This window comes from Mchenga conophoros, linkage group LG14 (assembly GCF_057382185.1).
Source record: "Mchenga conophoros isolate Kocher_MC1m ecotype Shallow Benthic linkage group LG14, M_conophoros_male_GT1.1, whole genome shotgun sequence".
In the NCBI taxonomy this organism is placed as follows: Eukaryota; Metazoa; Chordata; class Actinopteri; order Cichliformes; family Cichlidae; genus Mchenga; species Mchenga conophoros.
The window spans coordinates 11,982,806-12,001,960 of record NC_140539.1 but is presented as its reverse complement, the minus strand read 5'-3'; the positions used below and the strand labels follow the sequence as shown (position 1 = coordinate 12,001,960).

The window sequence follows — 19,155 nt, the reverse complement described above, 5'->3', positions numbered from 1 at the left end:
TTGCATACTGATGCTCTGAACGCGACTTATATCAGCAGCTCTTTGCAAATTCGTTTCACATAGGCTTGCAGCTCGGTACCTTCCACAGTCCTGGTATTTTTCATAATGCGCACTGCTGGTTCGTCCTTTTTTTCTCTGTCCTGAGTGCTGTTTCTTGGAGGTTTTACAGCCTCTAATCTGCTCCCCTTTTTTTCTCCCTTGTAAGCCTAAAATAACTTCAGCCAAACAAAAAAAAAAAAAAAACAACCCAGTTGGATCAGACTTCTTCAGCTCTGGGAATCCATGTCACAGGGACGATGATGAAGGTGGCAGCTGCTAAAAACGGATGAGCTCTCTCTGGTGCTGACAGACGCCGCAGCATTCCCCAATCTCGTGTGAAATAAATTGCTTTTGTCACTGTCCTCCACTGGAGAGGACCACGGAAACGAACTTAACAGTGGAAGAACTGTAGCGCGCGTGTGTGTGGTTTGGGGGGTGGTGAAGGGATTTACAGAGCATTTGAAAGGCTTAAGGAAAAAAAAATCAAATAACACATTTCTACATTGCTCTCCAAAAAAAAAAGATTTTCCTTTATTTAAATCATGTCAATTCACTTCCCAGCATACGTCATGAAAACACCGTGCTTTTTTTAACGTTTTGCAACATTTTTTCAAAAAGTAAAAAACAAAAGGAGCATTTTTTTAACTTCTTAACCCAACCGGGAAAGCTTAGAACCATGAATTACAGAAGGAAAAGAGAAGGTGGTATCCTCAGTTTGTGCTGATGCTGAAAGTTTTACATTTCTCACTTAATTAAAAAAAAAAAAGAGCATAAGGTGTCCCTGCTCTCGTCATCCTCCACACAAAAACAAAACAAGTCCCTCAGAGCTCATCTACATTTGCACCCTGCCAATTTCTAAGAAAAAATTTGAGGGGTGATTTTACACTGGATTTTAGTTTTCAGCTTTTAAAAAAACTTTTGCTCAGTGAAACTTGCCGTAGGTCACAAAAGACCCCCACCCCTTTCATTGGGTGCAGACCATGCTGAAATATTATAATGCACAGAAACACACTCACAAAAAAACAAAAACAAACAACCATCAGCTCATGTAAGGTGAGAAAAAGCAAATTTACAGAGAAAACTCTTCTCTAACCCACGATCCACATACAAACCTTTATTCCTGTTACTGTTTTTATTAATAAATGCTCTACTTCACATACAGTATAGTTAGTACACACCTAGTGTTCATCTGGGAGTCTCATCATTACTGTGCTCCTTGCAAAGCCCGGCGTCAGGGTTTAAAACTAGACCCCGGCCTGGGTTTCTTTTTTTGTTTTAAACTTTGTGCTCAAACTCAAACATCCATTAACAGTCATATATGTGCTTCACCCACAAGTACAGTACATCTGGATTTTGTGCAAATCAAAAAAAAAAAAAAAAAGAGAAGAAGAAGAAACACATTAGTCCATCATTTTAAAAATTTTCATTAAAAACTGAGGAAGTCTGATTATTTATCGGCCTTCAAATGAGGAAGGCGTTCTCCACGCCGCTGCGCTCTTCGATGCAGTCAGAACTGAAAACCACACGCGCTCAGTGGTGACGGGAGCGTGGGGTGAGTGTGCATTAGGTGCTGGAGCAGTGAGTTGGCCTGACACACTACATTTAGGGGAACTGTTTAGTTGACCTTATTGACCTTCTGTGCGTTGAGCTGGTTTGTTTTAAACGCACACACACACACGCACAGACAAACACGCACCCTTGCAAAACACCCCCCAAGAAATCATTAATTCGAGACGGAGTTCCTGTTAAACTGTACCGGATGTGTCGTTGGTTGTAAACTGGCACTTGTTGAGAAAGTGCCAATGTGGCAGAAGAGAGACCAGGCGTGCGTCCGTCTCTGGCTTTGTGAAGCCGGGCAGACGCAACCACCTCATGGCTTCATGGGAAAAGGGTCTGGCTGAGGCGAGGGGAGGGACGGCCAGGTCAGATGTTACCTCTAAGATGGTTTTCTTTTTAAATTTCCAAGATTTTAAGCGGACACCTGCCCTTTTCCACCCACCTCCCCTCAGTCCAAACCCCCCACCCTGGCAGGACCGCCTGGTTCAGAGGGAGGGTGTGGGGTGAGGGGCTCATTTCTCCATGAGTGACAGCTGGATGATACGCTGCAGCTCCTCCTCCTCCTGCTGCTGCCGAAGCTCTGCCTCCTGCTGCTCCCGGGCTGAGATCTCCATGGCGATACGCAGCTGCTCGTCATAGCTGCAGGTGGTCGGCTTCTTCTTGGAGGGGGTGGAGCAAAGGCTGGTGGGGGGGCGGGGCTTGTGCTGGGGGGTGCTGCGTACAGGGGCGAGGAAACACGGGTTTAAAAACCTCCTCAGTGGGCACACAGTAGGCATCATTCATAATAAGGATAAGTCAGTAATGGTTTCACTGTGAGTCAATGCATGAATAATGAATGAGGTCTGGGTTGCCAGGTTATGAGAATCTCCTCTGATTGCTGTTTATCTTTCCATCGTGACACTTTGCTTTGTCTTTTAATCTAACGCTTCACCGGACCTTAAACCTGGATCTGTCTCGTCCTGATTCCATTTATTACCGTCTGTCATTCTGCAGATTTGATGAACGGTGGGAGAAAGCTATTATCGACTCAAATTAGCTGCAGACTACATTGTGGAGTCTTAGTAAACGCTTTATTTAAAAACAAGGTGCGACAAAGGCTTCAGAAGAGACACAGCGAGACATGCGTTCCCATAACTGTGCTCGGTTCTATCACGAAATACTAAAAAAACCCAAAACTGTTTTTACCACAGACTGTATATAAAAGATGGACACAGAAACCCTGGAGTCAAGCATTTAAGCTGTCACTGTCTTTTTTTTCCCAGCTAAGTCATTCTGAGGACACTACACACAATAGCCAAGCATTTCTCTCTGCAACCCCAATGCCAAAAAAATGCATCAAATAAAATACAATTTGGGACTCTGACGTGAAAATCTCATAGACACTAACTTTATTTATAGTGGAACACAGAAAAGATGCCAAACGGTTAAACATTTTACTGCTTTAGAAAAGTATTAGCTCATGTGGGACTTGATGCCCCACAGCAACACATCTCAAAAACGTTAAGTGATGCTAAAAAGAAACAGCTGGAGGGACATTTTGCAACTGATTAGTTTAACTGGGTAGAAAAAGACAGGCAGTGTTTCTCATGAGTAAAGACGTTCACCAATTTGCCAAAATTCTGGATAAGGCAGAAAAGCAGTACTGGCCCATGATTTTGGGCCCTCGGGCAGCACTGCATTTAGAAATCAAACTTATGCTTAAGTTCATCAAGGACGATCCGCCTGCTTTCCTGGGTGTCTGACTGCTGGTCTGTTATTTACATCACTTCCTCTTTCCCATGCTGTCAAACTCGATGCCGACAGCACTGCTCTAGTGATCAGTCCTGCTTCCACTGAGCCAATCTGCCTCCACTCTGCTGAGATGTTAGCTTATTTTTCCATATCTGACATATTTTCTGTGTTCTACAGTAATATTTGGGTTTATGAGATTGCATTCTGTTCTTATTTTTACAGCTTTGCAACTTTCTCTTGGTGTCGGTCTATAGGTCCAACACTTTCCCCTCAGGTTAGAACTTTGGCTCGAGTAAACACTGCTATGGCAAGACTTGGGGAGGAGGCAGTGACGAAGAGGATAGGACAGTCTGTGAATCCAACCAGCCATCTGCAAACAGGGAATGCACCCAGAGAGAAACACTGTCTAAAGATAACAGAGGCTAAAGTCAACTACAGCACTGTCAACTGAGAAAGCAGGAAACTCTCTCAACTCTCTCATCCTCCCACCAACACCCCCTCTCTGCAAACACACACACACACACACACACACACACACACACACACACACACACACTGGAGCTCAGATAGCAGATAGGAGAGGGGGAGAATAGCAGGATGGATAAGAGAATAGAGCAAGGAATGGGACAGGAATACAGGATGTGAGTCAAGTATGGGAGGAAAGAACCACAGGGAAAAAAAAATTCACAGAGGAGTGCGAGACACTGAAGATTAACAACACATAAGAGAGCTGAGAGGAAGTCAGAGACAATGCGGTGGAGGGATGGCAGGATATAATCGCCTTCATCCTGGCACTCAAGGAGATTTATGCGGGGGCTTTTTTCCCCTCGCTGCTGACAACGAAAGTCCCGCTCTCTTTCATTCACTGACGCTTTTATCAGACTTTCTAACAAAGTCCCCAATAACAAAGAGCTTTAACTCAAACACGTGGGAGTCATTAAAAATCCCCCAAAATAAAACAAAGGCTTTCATTCTGACCTCTCGACACGACTCGGGTCGCAGGACAGAGGGTGAGTCCCCGGCTTGCTGTTGGTCAGCGCCTCCCAGATGGTCACCTGGGCACACAAAAGAGAAGGCGGCACAGGAAGTCAGTGAAGGAGCGCTGCAGGAAGCGGTGCATGCAAAACAAACGCATCCTCGTTCCCTGTAGGCAGCTTCCTGTTAACGTATGGTAGAGACGGAGCCAGCGGCCTTGGTCGTAAACTAAATGATCGATCCTGGCTGCGGTCCTACTCAAGTCCACGTACAGTTTTAATGCTACCAGTGATTAATAAAGATGAGAAGCACTTGTTAAATATAGACGTTCAAGTTTCAAATTCAGCTTCACACTGTCACAGAAATATATGGAAGCTGTGAACAAAAGCTGTTTTTTAGAAGATGACAGGATACCGTGTAAGCTAGATTTGTACAGCAGTTAAATCTGTAAAACACAGCGTGTCGGCGGGACGATCCTTTAACACCTGTCCTGCTTTGGTATTAGAGCAGTAATTAAAAGTGTCACCTTTCTCGGCGGCGCAGCGGTGGAAGCGCTCGGTACGGCTGCTGGAGACGAGAGCACAAACTGCAGCACAAAGCCTAAGCTGCAACCGTGCCCTTGCCTCCTCTGCTCCTTCCCCTTGTGTATTTCAGCTAAGAAAACTCAGAGGATGTTCTCTGACCTGTCTCACAGAGCCTATTTATACCTCACTTTCTGTAACGTCTGGAAGAAGGCCAAGGGCTATCAGGACCGAGGATCTCTGGGATTTTAAACAGCGCCGATCCTCAGGCAGCGTGCGCCACACATCAGAGCCAATTTATTCTACTTACTGATTTTACTTCAGCACTGATTGTTTTTTTATTTTCAAAACAGCTCACCTTTTCCCTCCTTCACTGCATATATTTGTCTGGTCTTGCTTGACTTATGGTTAAATTTATTGCTGCCATTTGCGCCGTATAATTTAAAAGCAGGGAGAATACTTTCCACATTTGCTCCCTGTGCCTGCTCATAGAAATATACACACAGATATGTCATACTCCGCTGCCATTAATTACAGTAACGCGTCAGCACCATATTAGTATGGGAAAGCCGCATCTCCACTGTCTACTGTTTAAACAGACACAGAATTTGTGTGTGACATATCAGATTTAACATGTTTGGAACACATAACGAGACACATTGCAAAACATCAGTTTGGCGAGGTGCATCTCTGCAGCAGAGATGCACCTCAGAGGCTGCTAAAGATATACATGCACACAAGTGCTTCTTAATGCAAATGTCTCATCAGCCGATTACATGGCCGCGACTGAATTTGGGCAGACCCGGCCGAGATGATCCTCTGAAGTTTAAATTGAGCATTAGAATGAGGAAGAACGATGATTTAAGGAACTTTAAATGTGTCATTGTTGATGGTGCGAGACATGCTGGTCTAAGCGTGTCAGAAACTGCTCATCTGCTGGGATTTTCCCACAAAAACATCTCTGATTTGGGTAAAAATGCCTCGTTTATGGCCTGACTGCTTTGAGCTAGCTGATTGAACGGCACCAAAGGCCACAGAAGAGCATCTCTGAACACACAGTACTGGACAACAATGGTTCCAGCTACTCCTGGTGCAAAGGTGTAGGGTACACTTTTTGAGCCTTTAGTACAATTTGGGCAACCCAATGACAGAAAAGAATAAGAATTTATGGTACATGAATTTGAGCGTCCCATATGAATCAAAAATTGAACTGTTTTGTATAAATTAATAAATTATGAACTTCATAACGTGCAACTGCACTGCCTAAACATCATCCAAGTCATCCATTAGCTAGTCTGTGGGCTTGATTAAAACAGAACTACGTTCAGCTCATCCACAGTGTAGCATTCCCAGTATGCTGACACAGGTTCATTCACTATGTGTAGGCTACAATCAGCTGCTCTTTATAGGATGCGGGGAATACACCCAACCTTTACAGCACCATCAAAAATGATGAAGTGTAACATTAACCTTAGCTTCCAACCTGATGATGACCGCCAACTGTCATAAAAGCCAGCTAGACTGAGAGTCTTCAGTAGAAATAGGAACCCTGCTGTAGTCTTTTTAAACGACTATGCTATCTGGATCATTGCTAACTGTGCATGTGTAGCCTGAGCAAAACATATGAAGCAGTTTGATTTAGCTAATAGCCAGTTAAGCACTGATTTAAGCTCCCCGCAGAAGAGAAAAGATGATCTCGCAGGAGTTTCACATTGAAGCCACCTGATCGTATTCGGAGCCAGCCTCCAGAAGGCTCTGCTGTATGGCAAACTGCAGCAGATCCTCCTCCTCCTCCCTCATGCTGTCTCTCTGTTTGCCTCCTAACATGGTGTATCCAGGTGGGGCCTCAAACACACACGGGGGAATCTCGCTGGCTCGACAGGACACTGCAGCACACGGGGGGGAAGGCAAAGGGCAAGAGATGGGAAGGAGTGTTATCTGGCAGTAAAGGAGGCTAAAGGAGAGGAGCGGAAAAATACAAGAGGTTTTTTTTCTGAGTAAAAGAAAGCACGAGGAGACTTAAACCCTTGAATTAACAGATATTGCACAAATTTACAAGTGTCAGCCTGTCACTCAGCAGAAGTTTGGGAGAAAGCAGACAAATCTGGCAGGAAACACTTCATATTTGCAGATTTACATGTGTCACCTATTGAGGCAAAACCTCAGTCTATTGACCCAAAGCCTGTAATAAAGTGTACTTTTGCACCTGACTATTTTCAGAGACATTAGCCACTAAATACTCACCAATGAATCATTCAAACTCAAAAACTCAAAGTATGAATCCGTGTTGTGTCTCACATAACAGTCAATAAGAACTAATTTTATATTGTAACATTAGACACTTTGTTACTAGGAGACTGGTCTCAGTGGTCGTAAGTGGGAAGAAAAGGCTGAGGTAAATTACACTTAGCATCAGTGGCAACGGGTCTTATGGAGTGATGAACCCAGATTTGAAATGTTTGCTTCAAATCATCATCAGTATGTCTGAAGAAGATCGAGAAAGAGGTACAGCCATCTGTAAAACATGATGTCATCATCTGGAGATTCATTTAAGTGGTGTTGGGATTCTTTCAAAAAGCATTTGATTGGCATAGCTTCATTTTTTTCAGCATGAAGGTCCCAAACACATTTCCAATGCAGTAAATACCTGGATAGAAAAACACACAATGTTGATCGTGCACTGGCGTCCCAAAGCCCAGACTTCAACATTACTGAGAGAGTGTGGGATCATCTTCACAGAAAAGAGCTTTAAATGTCCGACAAGAAGCCTGGAGAAGTATTCCTGAAGACTATGTGAAGAAACCTTCCTAAGAGAGTTCAGGCTGTGTTGAAGAATAAAGGTGATCACAGCAAATATTGACTTTGAAGCTCGTTGGAATTGTAAAAACTCTGTTATTTTTGTGCACGTGTCCATGCAAATCGCTGCACCTACTTCCCATTTTCCTAGAAACATATCAAGACATGAGGATTGCCTCAAGACATTTGCACAGTAATGTGTATTAGCTGAAATTTCCAAAGTGTATAATTAGAGTATTTGTAATTAACACCCAGCAAACACTGGTTAGTCAGAGGTGTTGTATCCCATTGCCAGAAATAGCAAAGTAAAGGCAGGCGGTTTCTATGTCAGATGCATTGGACTGGATGTTTTTTTAGGTTCAAAGTCAGGAGTGTGGCTGTATTAGTCACCACTGCTGTTTGCCTTACGCAGCAGCAGTATAACTGATAGATGCAGCTTCTGGGTTGGAACAATGAAGCCAATGCATACACGCCTGAAAACCTGCACTCTATCTAAAGGCCACCAGATGGCAACAGCTGTGGTTGCAAAAAAACCCAAAAACGTCCACTACTATAGAAGTCTGGGCGAAAACAGCTTCGTGCCCTGACCACTGCAAACACTTTCCTGATGAGTTTATGGGCTCAGTCACTAACTAAAAACTAAACGCTCATCTGGAAGACATCTAAAGGAGACTCCAGAGAATTACGTCATGGTAGTTACATCCAGTTTATATGCTGTCCAATAAAGCTACAGACATTAACGTAAAATATGTCTCTATGCAGATAAACCAATGACTACAGTTTGTTATGATCTTCAAATCTGATAACTTGCTGCAGGATTACATGTCCCACGCAGGGGTGTGTCTAAAAGGGGGCATGTGGTGTACTCGGCTCAATTTAGTTCAACGATTTGGTGACAATATTTTGCAGACTTACATTATTAACACAAAATATACATATAATAAATTACACTGATGTTTAAAAAGAATATAACATTTTTTTGTGGAGCGGTAAAAGAAAAAGCTTCTACAGACATTCTACAGCTGAGGCGCTTACTGGTGGAACTAGAGCTGGAGACGCTGGACGAGTCGCTGCCCGGAGAAGGGGTGTCTGTCCTCGGGGTGTCCCTCTGTCTTTCGCCCTCCACCACCACTTCGTTGTCAGCACGGACACCGGCTCCCTCCTCACAGCCATTCAGGTTACTAAAGGTGATCCTGGCATTCAGGATGTGGTAGAGAGGGATCTCTGTAAGGAGAGGAGAGAAATTTCACCCCCATCCTCCAATAACACACATGTCCTTTATATCAGTTATTCTGTTTTTATGATTGATACATCTTATAAGTAATTTGGTCATTTCTTTACACCCTTTCTCTGCATGTCTTAACTTTCCATTAATCTGTGTGTCCATTTTCCAACCTTTCCATAACTGCACCCTCCCCCTTTATTTAAACAGCACACATCTTAGCCCCCTCCCATCATGCGTCTCAATCTCACAGTGCTCACCAATCTTGACAGGGAAGCCAGGCGGCAAACGCAGAGTGATGAAGTCACGCAGCTTAGCGAACAGGGCGTTCGAGATCGCCATGAGATCGATGATAGGCACCACTTGTTCTGCCAGGGAAAGAGGGTGGGACTCACACAGCCACAACTTAGCTTTAAACCTGGGAACGAGCACACGTATGGGAAAAGAAAGAAGGCAGGAAGAAAGAGTTAATTAATAAATATCAGCAAATACATTTCTGACTAAAGCATAATTGAAGCAATTTATGTTCTTGCTCAGACAGTTAAATGTTTGCCCGGAGGAAGCTGCACAAAGACATTGATCACATCAGCTAACAGTGGCTGTCCACAAGCTGCTGAGTCGTTCTCAAACCGAGGCCGATCGATTCTCATATTCTAATTTGTCCAATGAATGAACACAAGATTGAGAGGCAGCTCTACAACCTCAGACCCGTCGTCCTCCTGATGTCCAGCAACTTTTCATTACCCGCTTGAAGAACGATGGTACTGGAAATGTCCGAAAGACCCAAAACACAGAGCAACAACCCCGATTTATGGGCAGCGGAATAACATCAGCTATGTTACAAAAAACACCTGAACACTCAGATCATTCTTTTATTTGCTTTTACTTTCCTCACTGAGTTCATATTTTCACTTCTTTTGCTTTTTGCTCCCTGAGTGACACAGAAAGCGTTCTTTCATTTCTTTTTTGTTTTGTTCCATTTGTTAATACGCTGGAGCGAAGATGATGTGCCATGAGTCATCGAGCCAGAGCTGAGTGATCGACTGCAGAAACCCACTAATTGCTCGACTCTCCACCAGCTTTGTAAAAACCTGAGTGTTTGTCTGCCGCTGTCATCTGGCTGCCTTTCACCTCAGAAGCTCGGCGGTCAGCTGCTGCGGACGGCCGATTTTCCTCTGGGCTCTTCTCTGTCCATCATTTTGTCAGCTCTGACAACGACTCTGCGACTCAGGGCGACTGTGCTCTACGCATGGCTGAATGTTTGGTTTGTTTTTTTGTTTCTTTTTCCGTGGGCACGTGTCACCTCTGCGTCTTGGTTGTGAGCTGGCACGGGTGGCCGATATCCCTCTGAGTGGTCGTCAAGCTGGGGTTGAAGTATTCCTCGGCGGTCAGCGCAGCGGGGTTTGTCACCACGGGGGACGACATCTGGGTCACCAGAGCCTGGGCAAAGTGAGGAGTGAATAACATGAATTTACAAAAAAAAAGATCCAGCTATAACATGTCTCCGTATTAAAGATAGTGAAGCTTTTACAGCTGTAGAAAAACGACTCTGTTCGCAGGGATGCAAAGGACTATTAATCAATACCAGAGGCTTTTCAGACTCACTTTCTCTGCTATTCTCTACTCTGTAGAGATTTCAAGGCTTTCCTTTTACCTACTGGCATTTTTTAACAACTCTTTGAAGGAGTCGTGCTCAAGCCAGAAGTTGTGAAAAAATTGATAAAGCGGTTTCTTATTTCACTATTCATCATTACAGCGGCTGGCTCGCTGCATTAATAACTATCTCGGTGTGACGCATGACTAAACCTGTCAAAAGTAGGAACAGCCATTCCTGCTACGGGCAAACAAAGAGTTGTGAAACAGAAGAAGTTTACGGTTTGGCAAAATAGCCGATTTTGCTTTGCGGGTCTTTGCAGTGCTAAGCTACAAGCTCAGGATACATTCATTGTCTGTGCACCAATTTTATCTGTTGCCCAAAAGAACTTAATGGGAAATTCAATTTTTTTGGTGTGTGTGTGGATGATGATGTGCAGAGGCGACAGGGAGGGGAAGCGAGTGAAGAGCCAGAATACAGAAATAGGAGAAGCAGGGAGGTATGAGTCATTGGTGCTCGGCAGCAGAAACAAATTAAAAAAACATAATCAATATCTGAGAGCGGTTTGGAGCCTCTGCTGTTGACACGGTCGACTCGACAGTCGGGATTCATACACTGCCTGACCATCCAAAGAGGAGGCGATCGAGTTGGGGGCGGGGTAACGCTAACACGAGAAGGTAGGAAATGTCCCTGAAAACAGCGATGACAGTCACAGCGCCGATTGCCGTTCATGTTTCACGTGACGATGTTCAAATCGAGTGTGTGCTCACCCCGTTATTAGGCCCCATGTGCTGTTCTGCAATCCCGAGGAAGTTCTGCAGTGGAGTCTTCCCACCTGCTCAGACACACAGCGGCAGCAACAAGTAAAAAAAGAAATGCACTTATATAATCACAGCACATCCATACAAACTACATGCTGTCCTGTTTGTTTTACACATTTACTTCAGATTACTGCACAGCCCTCTGTGTGGGCTCATTTATCGCCGCTGCAACTGTCCACAGTGTCATTTTGCTCTATAATGCTCTGCTCAGGATGCCTTATTGCATTACATGAAGCTTTTTGTAATGCACTCTTATCTACGAGGAGCCAGCATGAACCAAGGCAAGCCAGCTTAGGTGGTCTAGCCTAAATATCAGCAGATCTCACAGCAGAACCTGATACGTGAGTAATTACGGACTACAGCTGGACAACGAGAAGCCCTCAATCTCAACATTGTTCTTACTTTTCCTACTTCCACCTCTTGACTTGACCTTTTCCTGCTCTGAGGCTCTCTCACCCTGCTTTGCTATAGTTCATTAAATCATAGACATATTTCCCCCCCTCAGAAAAAAGTTCAATTCTTTATCTCATCCATGTAAGATGCCAGTTGAATAGCACTTCTTCAAGACGACGATTTTAGTGCTCCAATAAAAAAGAGAGCGAGGGCATCACTTTTGGAGATATGTCACCGTCATTATTCTGGGAAACAGGCACAGCAGTAATGGGAGAAAAAAAAAATCACATTTGTCACACAAATCAAAAGATAATACAAGAATCTTGAGAATATTTGAGGTCTTAACGGCCAATTCCTGCTACGGGACCACATGAGGCATTCGCTCATCACCCAAAATCCAGTCTAAGACATTCAACATGCTTGTCAAACTTTAAAGCACATTTATTGTAGATGCCTGTGTTCCCTTTTCCCCACTCTATTGTCATCTCAGACCGGCCCTGTCAGCATGTGGGGTGAAGTGGAATCATCTTTTTTTGGCTTAGGAAGGTTCCTAACTGGGTGAAATGACCTGGTGTCCAAATGACACCCACTTCTATATACTGGCACCTAATTTAGCTGTTTCCTGCAGAGTCTCAACACTGGCATCTTACAATGGATTTAGAAAAGTTGTTGATTATCATCCCAAACCATAGACTGGGTCAAAATAATTTGTTTTCCTCTGAGAGTGTGTTTGCAGCCCACACACTGTCAGTGAGCTTGTTCACGCTGCACTTTGGGTAGGAGTGGCACTTATTTCCACATCACCTGGACTTGCAAATGAGGTCACTTCACTTTCGGTGGTGGTGACTAAGAAAACCCTCCCCTATCTTGAGCTGCATCGTTTCCATGACATCACGATGTGCTCTTAGACATCACACAGGTGGAAACTTGTCCCTCTCCTGACTAACTATTGAGGAAACAGTGCTTCAAAAATGATGAGTGACGCACCAAATAACCTTTTCAGTTATCCATACACAGGCAACTTTTTATGATTACATGGGTTTAAAAAATTGTTCTATTATTTTACATTTGATTTACATAGTACTAAATCACAACATCAGTTACCTCAAGGGGCTTCGTATGTAAGGCAAAGAGCCCAGAATAATACAGAGGAAACCCCAACAATCAGATGACTCCCTATAAGCAAGTGCTTGATGACAGTGAGGAGGAAAAACTCACTTTTAACAGGACAACACCTCTGAGGGCTCTGCTTCCCATTCTACCCCAGAAACAACACAAGCCAGCAGTCTGAGAGTTAAGTGCTCTACTGGGGCGATGTGGTACTTGGAGGCCTTTAAGATATGGTGTGTCCTTGTATGTAAATGGACTTCGCATACAGACAAATGAGGATAAAGATTTGGCTTCACATCAAACTTCTTTCTTAAACAATGAGAATAAACAACTAAATAAGGTGGAAACATCTAAATTAATTCTGATTCTAATGGTTCAAGTCCCGTCTACTTTCAAAAGCTGTATATTGCAAAATACCAAAAGTGAAATCTGCAATCATAAACTCCAGGATCATTCCTAAAATTAGACATCGAGGGGTTTAAAAGATCCACAGTGTAGAAACTCAAAAGCTGCTTTTCATTTAGATCTGAGCACCCAAAAAAAAAAAAGTGAGCAGCTTGATAGTGTGTGGTTTGGACGTGGTGGTGCGGTTTGTCTTTATCAAACCAGAAACTGAATAAGTACTAAAAGCAGAGCAAAGGTCCATCACTATATTGTGGTTTTTAAAGCACTGATCTACATTTCAGCCTTTGGTCATCTAATCTGTCTACAGCTGCTGATGATACAGTGTGTGCCTCTCCTAGGATATATAGGAGCACTTAAAGGTTTGTTTTTTAAATTCTTAACAGCGTTAACAAAATGATGAAAAGTAGCTCGAGGAAATGGGCAAATGGACCGAGTCACTCATTCAGGAGTCAGTGTAGCGTCTCCGAGAACACTTTCCTCGTGCATATTAGCAGAGCGCAGATGGGGATTGTGACCTGGGAGAGAGGAGCTCTCTCAGAAGAGCGTGTGATGGTTGATCCTGGCTGACAGCGACGGTCCAGGGAGAGAGGGAAACCTGCTAATCCTGTTTGATTTATGATGTGAACCAGAAAATGAGACGGAGCCACCGAGAGAACTTTACGGGCTGTTAGCCGCAGCCTCGGGGTGATCTCATCGAGCTCAGGTGAGAGGGATTAGTCATCGGTGACTCTTCTATCGGACGTGTTTCGGCACTTGGACTGCGGGTTACAACGGCGCGGAGGACGTAATGGAGAGATTCAGCTGTAGGGGAACAAAAAAGGCGTGACGACATCCTGATGAAGTGACTTACCTTTTATCTTGTTCTTGTTCTGGTCTGACAGATGGTCGGTTCTGGTCCTGGTAATCAGCTCAACATTGGATGCTGCATACACCTGAAAGAGGAAGACACATAACTCCTTTTTTCTGTTCACGCACACTTTACCACCTCATAGCTGTAGCAATAATTCCAAAAACAACTTGTCACCATACAAGCTATAAAGCAAAACCAAAACCCTTAAAGCCGCGATTTTTGTGCACCCTAGTTGCTAGTCTGCAGTCCGACTAGTCCACAGCAAAATGCAGGAATTCCTCAACAGTGACCATAAAAATCAGGCGCTGATTAAATATTGAGCAGGCTGCTGATACTGAGTTTACACTGACTACACACGACTGAAATAAAGAACTAAAAGCTTCCAGGGGTAGAGCAGTTCTGTATGCGTTGTCTGTTTATGTTTGCGACTCTAAATCAATGAAGCAGAAAATAGACAGCAGTATTTTACTGTAGAGCCCATCTGAAGGGCTTTTAAACCCACCGGTGACAGATGGCCCGGTAGTCTGACACTTGCCACCCATTGATCCCTCGAGGGGGACAAAGAAAACAAATTGGGTCAAGGTAACATGGTAATGTATTTTTTTTTTTTTTTACTTGATTTGAGAGGCCATCTGGTCTTTTAGGTGCTGCTGAATCTTGATCGATGGGTTTTTTTTAAAGCATGAAACAACTCTGGATTTTATTCATTCAGGAAATGAAATCCTTCAAGTTAAGTGAACTTTCATGGAATATCAAACTGAATATCAAATATCAAACGGTGGCTGGGCTTTCTCTGGACAGTGCGAGAGATAAGCGAGCCGCTTACCTTTGCTTCATATCCATTCACCGTCTCGGTCTTCTCGCTCCTCCATCCCAGGATGCCCGTCTTGTTCCTGCAACACAGTTTCAGCACATCCCAGGTCATCTCTCTCACGTCTCAAAGCCATAATAAAGCAAGTTCGGTTCCATCTAAGCTCAAGGACACAGTACCCAGGAGAGCTTCCTCTCCTGGGTACTGTGAGAGGAGAGAAAGCTAAAAAAAACCAAGTTTTCTCACAAGAGGAATCCTGAAGACGCTGGCCTTGTTTGTCACCAGTGAAGACGAGCAGTTCAGTGTGCAATTAGCAAACCTGCCAGAAGTCAGCGAGCAATATTGCATCTTCGTGATTTATTCGTGCCACTAAATTCCTCAAAGCTCAAAAACTCACTTTTCAAGGCTGGTTAATCCAATCATTTCAGCTCTTAAGTTTATTAGTGAAACAATATCAGATTTATTTATTTTTTTATTTTATCAGTGACATTTGGGAGAATTCTCCTAAGGGTTGTTACTCAAAAAGCTGTCACGCCTGTCTCCCATCCTACTTTGTTTAGATTTTCGTCAACAACAACTGTACGGGCTGTTTGGAAATTTGCTCCTCTGTGGATAAGCTGTTATAATTATCAAAAGATTTAGTTTAATGGAAAATACTGGCAATCTCACAAGCCTGAACTGTACTTTGCAAAATGTTAGCATGCTAAATAGTATAAACAAGGCCAGAACTACTAAAAAAACAAACTAGCATTGTTCTGTTTAAGTGATACATCACAGACTAACTTGCAGCCTGTTGCATTTTTGTAAATGATTGTTGGCCAAACAGACCCCAAGAGGACCGGCGCTAAACACGAATGCAAACGACTGCCAAGGCATACGATAATCTTCCATCCACTTCTCAAGGTAGTTTATCTTATATATACACCGAAGTAACGGAAAAATATGTCTTTCAAGCTAATATACACTACAGTCCTTTTATGTCCCTTGGCAAGTGGCACATGAATTTGTCTCAATCAGGGAAAGTCTGTAGCCTAAGCATACCGTTTCCTCTGCTAGCCAGCTGTCAAGGTCCTTGTCATGGGTTCCCAAAACTTTGAATCCAACTTTTAAAACAGTAAAACTGCAGCGCTGTATTTTTTGTGTGCAAAGTTGCGTAGAGACGTAATAACTCCAGAGCTTTGAGGTGTCCCTGTCTAGGATGCTTGACGAAGCGGTTTGCTGTAAAGCATCCCAAATACATTACTGGACAGGAATGCTGACGGAGCAAAATGCACAGAGGTGACACCGAGGTGCAAGTCTGACAGTGAGATAATTACCCCACCCCAACCTCTCCTCGCTCAATTCTTGGAGTCATTCGTCTCTCTGCCTTCTTTCTCACTTTTAATCTGTTAACATTCACTTCCTGCCGCCGCTGCCTTTCCATCACTCGCCTATCTATCACCGTCTTCCTCTTTTTCCCCTCCTTCCACAAAAAAAGATCAAATATCTCTTTCTTCTGGCTTCTGTATTGTGCTTTCCCGCCCACAGCCTTGCTACCCGTTCATCTTTCCCTCCATTTTTCTTATTGTGTGCCTTCCCCTCATACCTCCACGTCCCAGCGTTAGTTCTGTCCCTCGCTCTCATTCCTTTTTTGTTTCATCTCTTTACATTTTCTCTTCTCCATCCCTCTCTGTCCAAACAAAACTCCCTCTTCCGTTACCCCCGTCCTTTCCTCATCAGTCTTATCTCTCCAACCAACCAGAATAGGATGAATTTTGTCCTCCATGACCCCCCCTGCCTCCCGCCTGCTCGGTCCACTCTTCTCTCCACCTTATGTCCGGCCTGTCTCTTGTCCAAGTCTTTTTGTCTTTTCCCACCACTGCATTTTACTTGTTTTACAGGCGCCCCCAGCTCGATTCAGGCAGCCAGAAGCTAATTTGTTCCTTCACATCAAGCGTAGTCCTGCAAATTTATTTGGGCACTTTTTGCCTTTTGAGGTTACACAGAGACAGAAAGGATGAAGAAGCGAGTAGTTAAATTAAAATACAATGATTACTATTGACCCAGTGTGACTGCAACTGGATTACAAGACAGCTGCTGCTATTTGAACATTGTTTTTACTTCTTTCAAAAGCTCTACAGTCTTACTTTAAACTACAGCGGGATTTTAGAATAACTATTTTAATGCACTTTTTTGATAGGAACACATTCCCAGATTTTTGGATACAATATTCCAAAAATATGTGCTCTTCAATGAAATTTAACAGTTTGTTCTATGCGACTTTTTCTTGTGTCCATTTCCTCCCACTGCTGCAGCTTTGGTTTGTATTTTCCTACACTTTGTGAAATGCATTTTGACAGCCACCAGAGAACGTGCCTGAACTCGTTCCACTCAGCTGTGGGTTGCAGTGTAGGAGGCAGCAACAGAGAAACGCTGACAGAAATTCAACTCTAACAACAAAAGAGTGATTTTTCTCCACTGGGGAAAAAACAAAACAAAGCAAAACAAAAAAAAGAACAGCAGATTAATGGAGCAAGTCCTGTGGCTGAGCTAAAGCTATTTATTAGCTTTGATTTTTCACATCCTGTATATTTTTGTTCAGTACATAGCAGTATTTTTTCTGACCTCTCGAACGCGATGTTGCGGGTGTCCAGCTGCGTGGTCACCACTGGGGCAGACAGCCGGGCCGCTACCTGCTCGTCAGTGGGCTGCATTACTCCCAGAAGGCCCAACCCAGCTGTGGTGCTGCTGCAGGCACCACCCTTCCCCCTGCCCGGCGAGAGCGCTGTGAGGGATGACACGCACAAGGTCTCACGGAACACCAGCTGCCTGTCGTGGTCGACCTCCATCACCTCTGCGCTGGAGTCTGAGAGAAAGACAGGGAGAGAAGGGAAGAGAAAAGTTGAGAGCTTTTCAGTGAGGTGAGAAAGTCCACAAATCTGTGATGCTTAGACAGACAGACAGACAGATACCTGCCTGATACCAAGTCAATACAGGGCCAGTATTGCTGATACCAATATCAATACTGATACGTATAACTTATAAAGGGAGCTCATGAAGGGGAGACCAGTGTGTCATGATTTATGAGCTAAATCATCATCAACAGTTCAGTGAGCTACGTACTGAACTTGGAGGATAGAAATAAGTATCAATCCTACTGTGCTACATACCATTACCAACGCTGGTAAACACACGATCGATTATTGGATCGATCCCCCATCTCTACTTCCCACTACGGGAGATTTAAAGGATACATATTGGAGATAAATTTAGGAAACACAGTTATCGTCTTGGTTTATGAGAATCATTTGAAATCAATACCAGCTTCATGCCTTTGTGATCAATAAAGCCACAGGAAGCAGCGAGTTGGCTTAGCTTAGCACAAAAACAGGAGGAAACAGCTAGCTTTGCGCTCTACTCATTTTGATATTAAACCGTGTTTGTTTCACTTGTGCAAATAATTCTCAGCAAAAACGCAACGAAAGAAAAATGCTAATTGAATTGTGCTTTTGTTGTTCTCACGTCGCCCAGTTTCATCTGTCTTTCACCTCCATTTTTAAATATCAGCACTAGTCAGTGTGGTTTTCTTTGAATGCATTTTGACACACTGCGTGCACCTCACACAGAGCGAGCCAGTCGAGCTCAAACTCTCACCCTGTCCCTTGAAAATGAAGCTCCGGTTTCCTCTCTGCCAGGTCATCTGTTCAAATCCCATCAGGGTGGTGTCAACACGGAGACACTGACCACTCTTCCAAACTCTGTATGTGTCACTGGGGCAGATGCGAGACACCAGGGGCACTAAGGACGAATACAGACACTCTTTGACTCAAACCATGCTGAGCTAGGTCTCAGTTTTCTTTTTTGCATTTGAATTTTTTAAATTTAAGCCATTCTAACCTACACATACAATACAAATGCTTTTCTGACATGCAACTGAAAACAGGTGTCTTTAGCCTAAGAGGCAGATAAAATTAATAGATCTGACTGGTTGGTACTGGCTTTTACTGGATCACTGGACACAAGGACTGGACTCACCCCAGCTGGTAAACTCCCATTTCATCTCCACATAGAAGTCTTGGGCCTGCTTAGGGTGGAGGAGGAGAGCAGAGACAGACAGAGAAAGGAATAAAAATGAGAAAACACTGAGCATCGATAAAGAGGAAGATACGGAGGGAGAGTTGTGGAGAGTGATGAAGTTAAAGATTAACAGACAGAGGGAGGAGAATACCGATGTGCAGGAGGAGAGAAAAAAAGAAGTAAAGCAAATAAATGCAGGAGGGATGTCTGTGCCAAAGATGATGGGACTGGAAACTGGAAATGTCTGCATATGTGTGTGTGTGTGTTAATAATA

General features: G+C 43.7%; 1 protein-coding gene across 4 annotated transcripts in view; it reads right to left on the bottom strand.

The window, feature by feature from the left end:
- Nucleotides 1-534: 534 nt before the first annotated feature.
- Nucleotides 535-19,155, bottom strand: part of ankrd13b (ankyrin repeat domain 13B) — a 45,025-nt gene continuing 26,404 nt past the window's right edge. For 2 of the 4 annotated variants that reach the window (XM_085245268.1, XM_085245267.1), the window contains exons 5-16: nt 18,840-18,888; nt 18,459-18,602; nt 17,430-17,670; nt 14,841-14,907; nt 14,015-14,096; nt 11,206-11,270; nt 10,145-10,281; nt 9,102-9,259; nt 8,655-8,843; nt 6,546-6,709; nt 4,306-4,382; nt 535-2,310 (exon numbers count right to left, since the gene is read on the bottom strand). In XM_085245268.1, the coding sequence (XP_085101394.1) occupies nt 2,109-2,310; nt 4,306-4,382; nt 6,546-6,709; nt 8,655-8,843; nt 9,102-9,259; nt 10,145-10,281; nt 11,206-11,270; nt 14,015-14,096; nt 14,841-14,907; nt 17,430-17,670; nt 18,459-18,602; nt 18,840-18,888 (1,575 nt within the window). In that variant the 3' untranslated portion in view covers nt 535-2,108. The remainder of the gene's footprint in view (nt 2,311-4,305; nt 4,383-6,545; nt 6,710-8,654; nt 8,844-9,101; nt 9,260-10,144; nt 10,282-11,205; nt 11,271-14,014; nt 14,097-14,840; nt 14,908-17,429; nt 17,671-18,458; nt 18,603-18,839; nt 18,889-19,155) is intronic. The other 2 variants (XM_085245269.1, XM_085245270.1) reach the window with 2 other exon arrangements.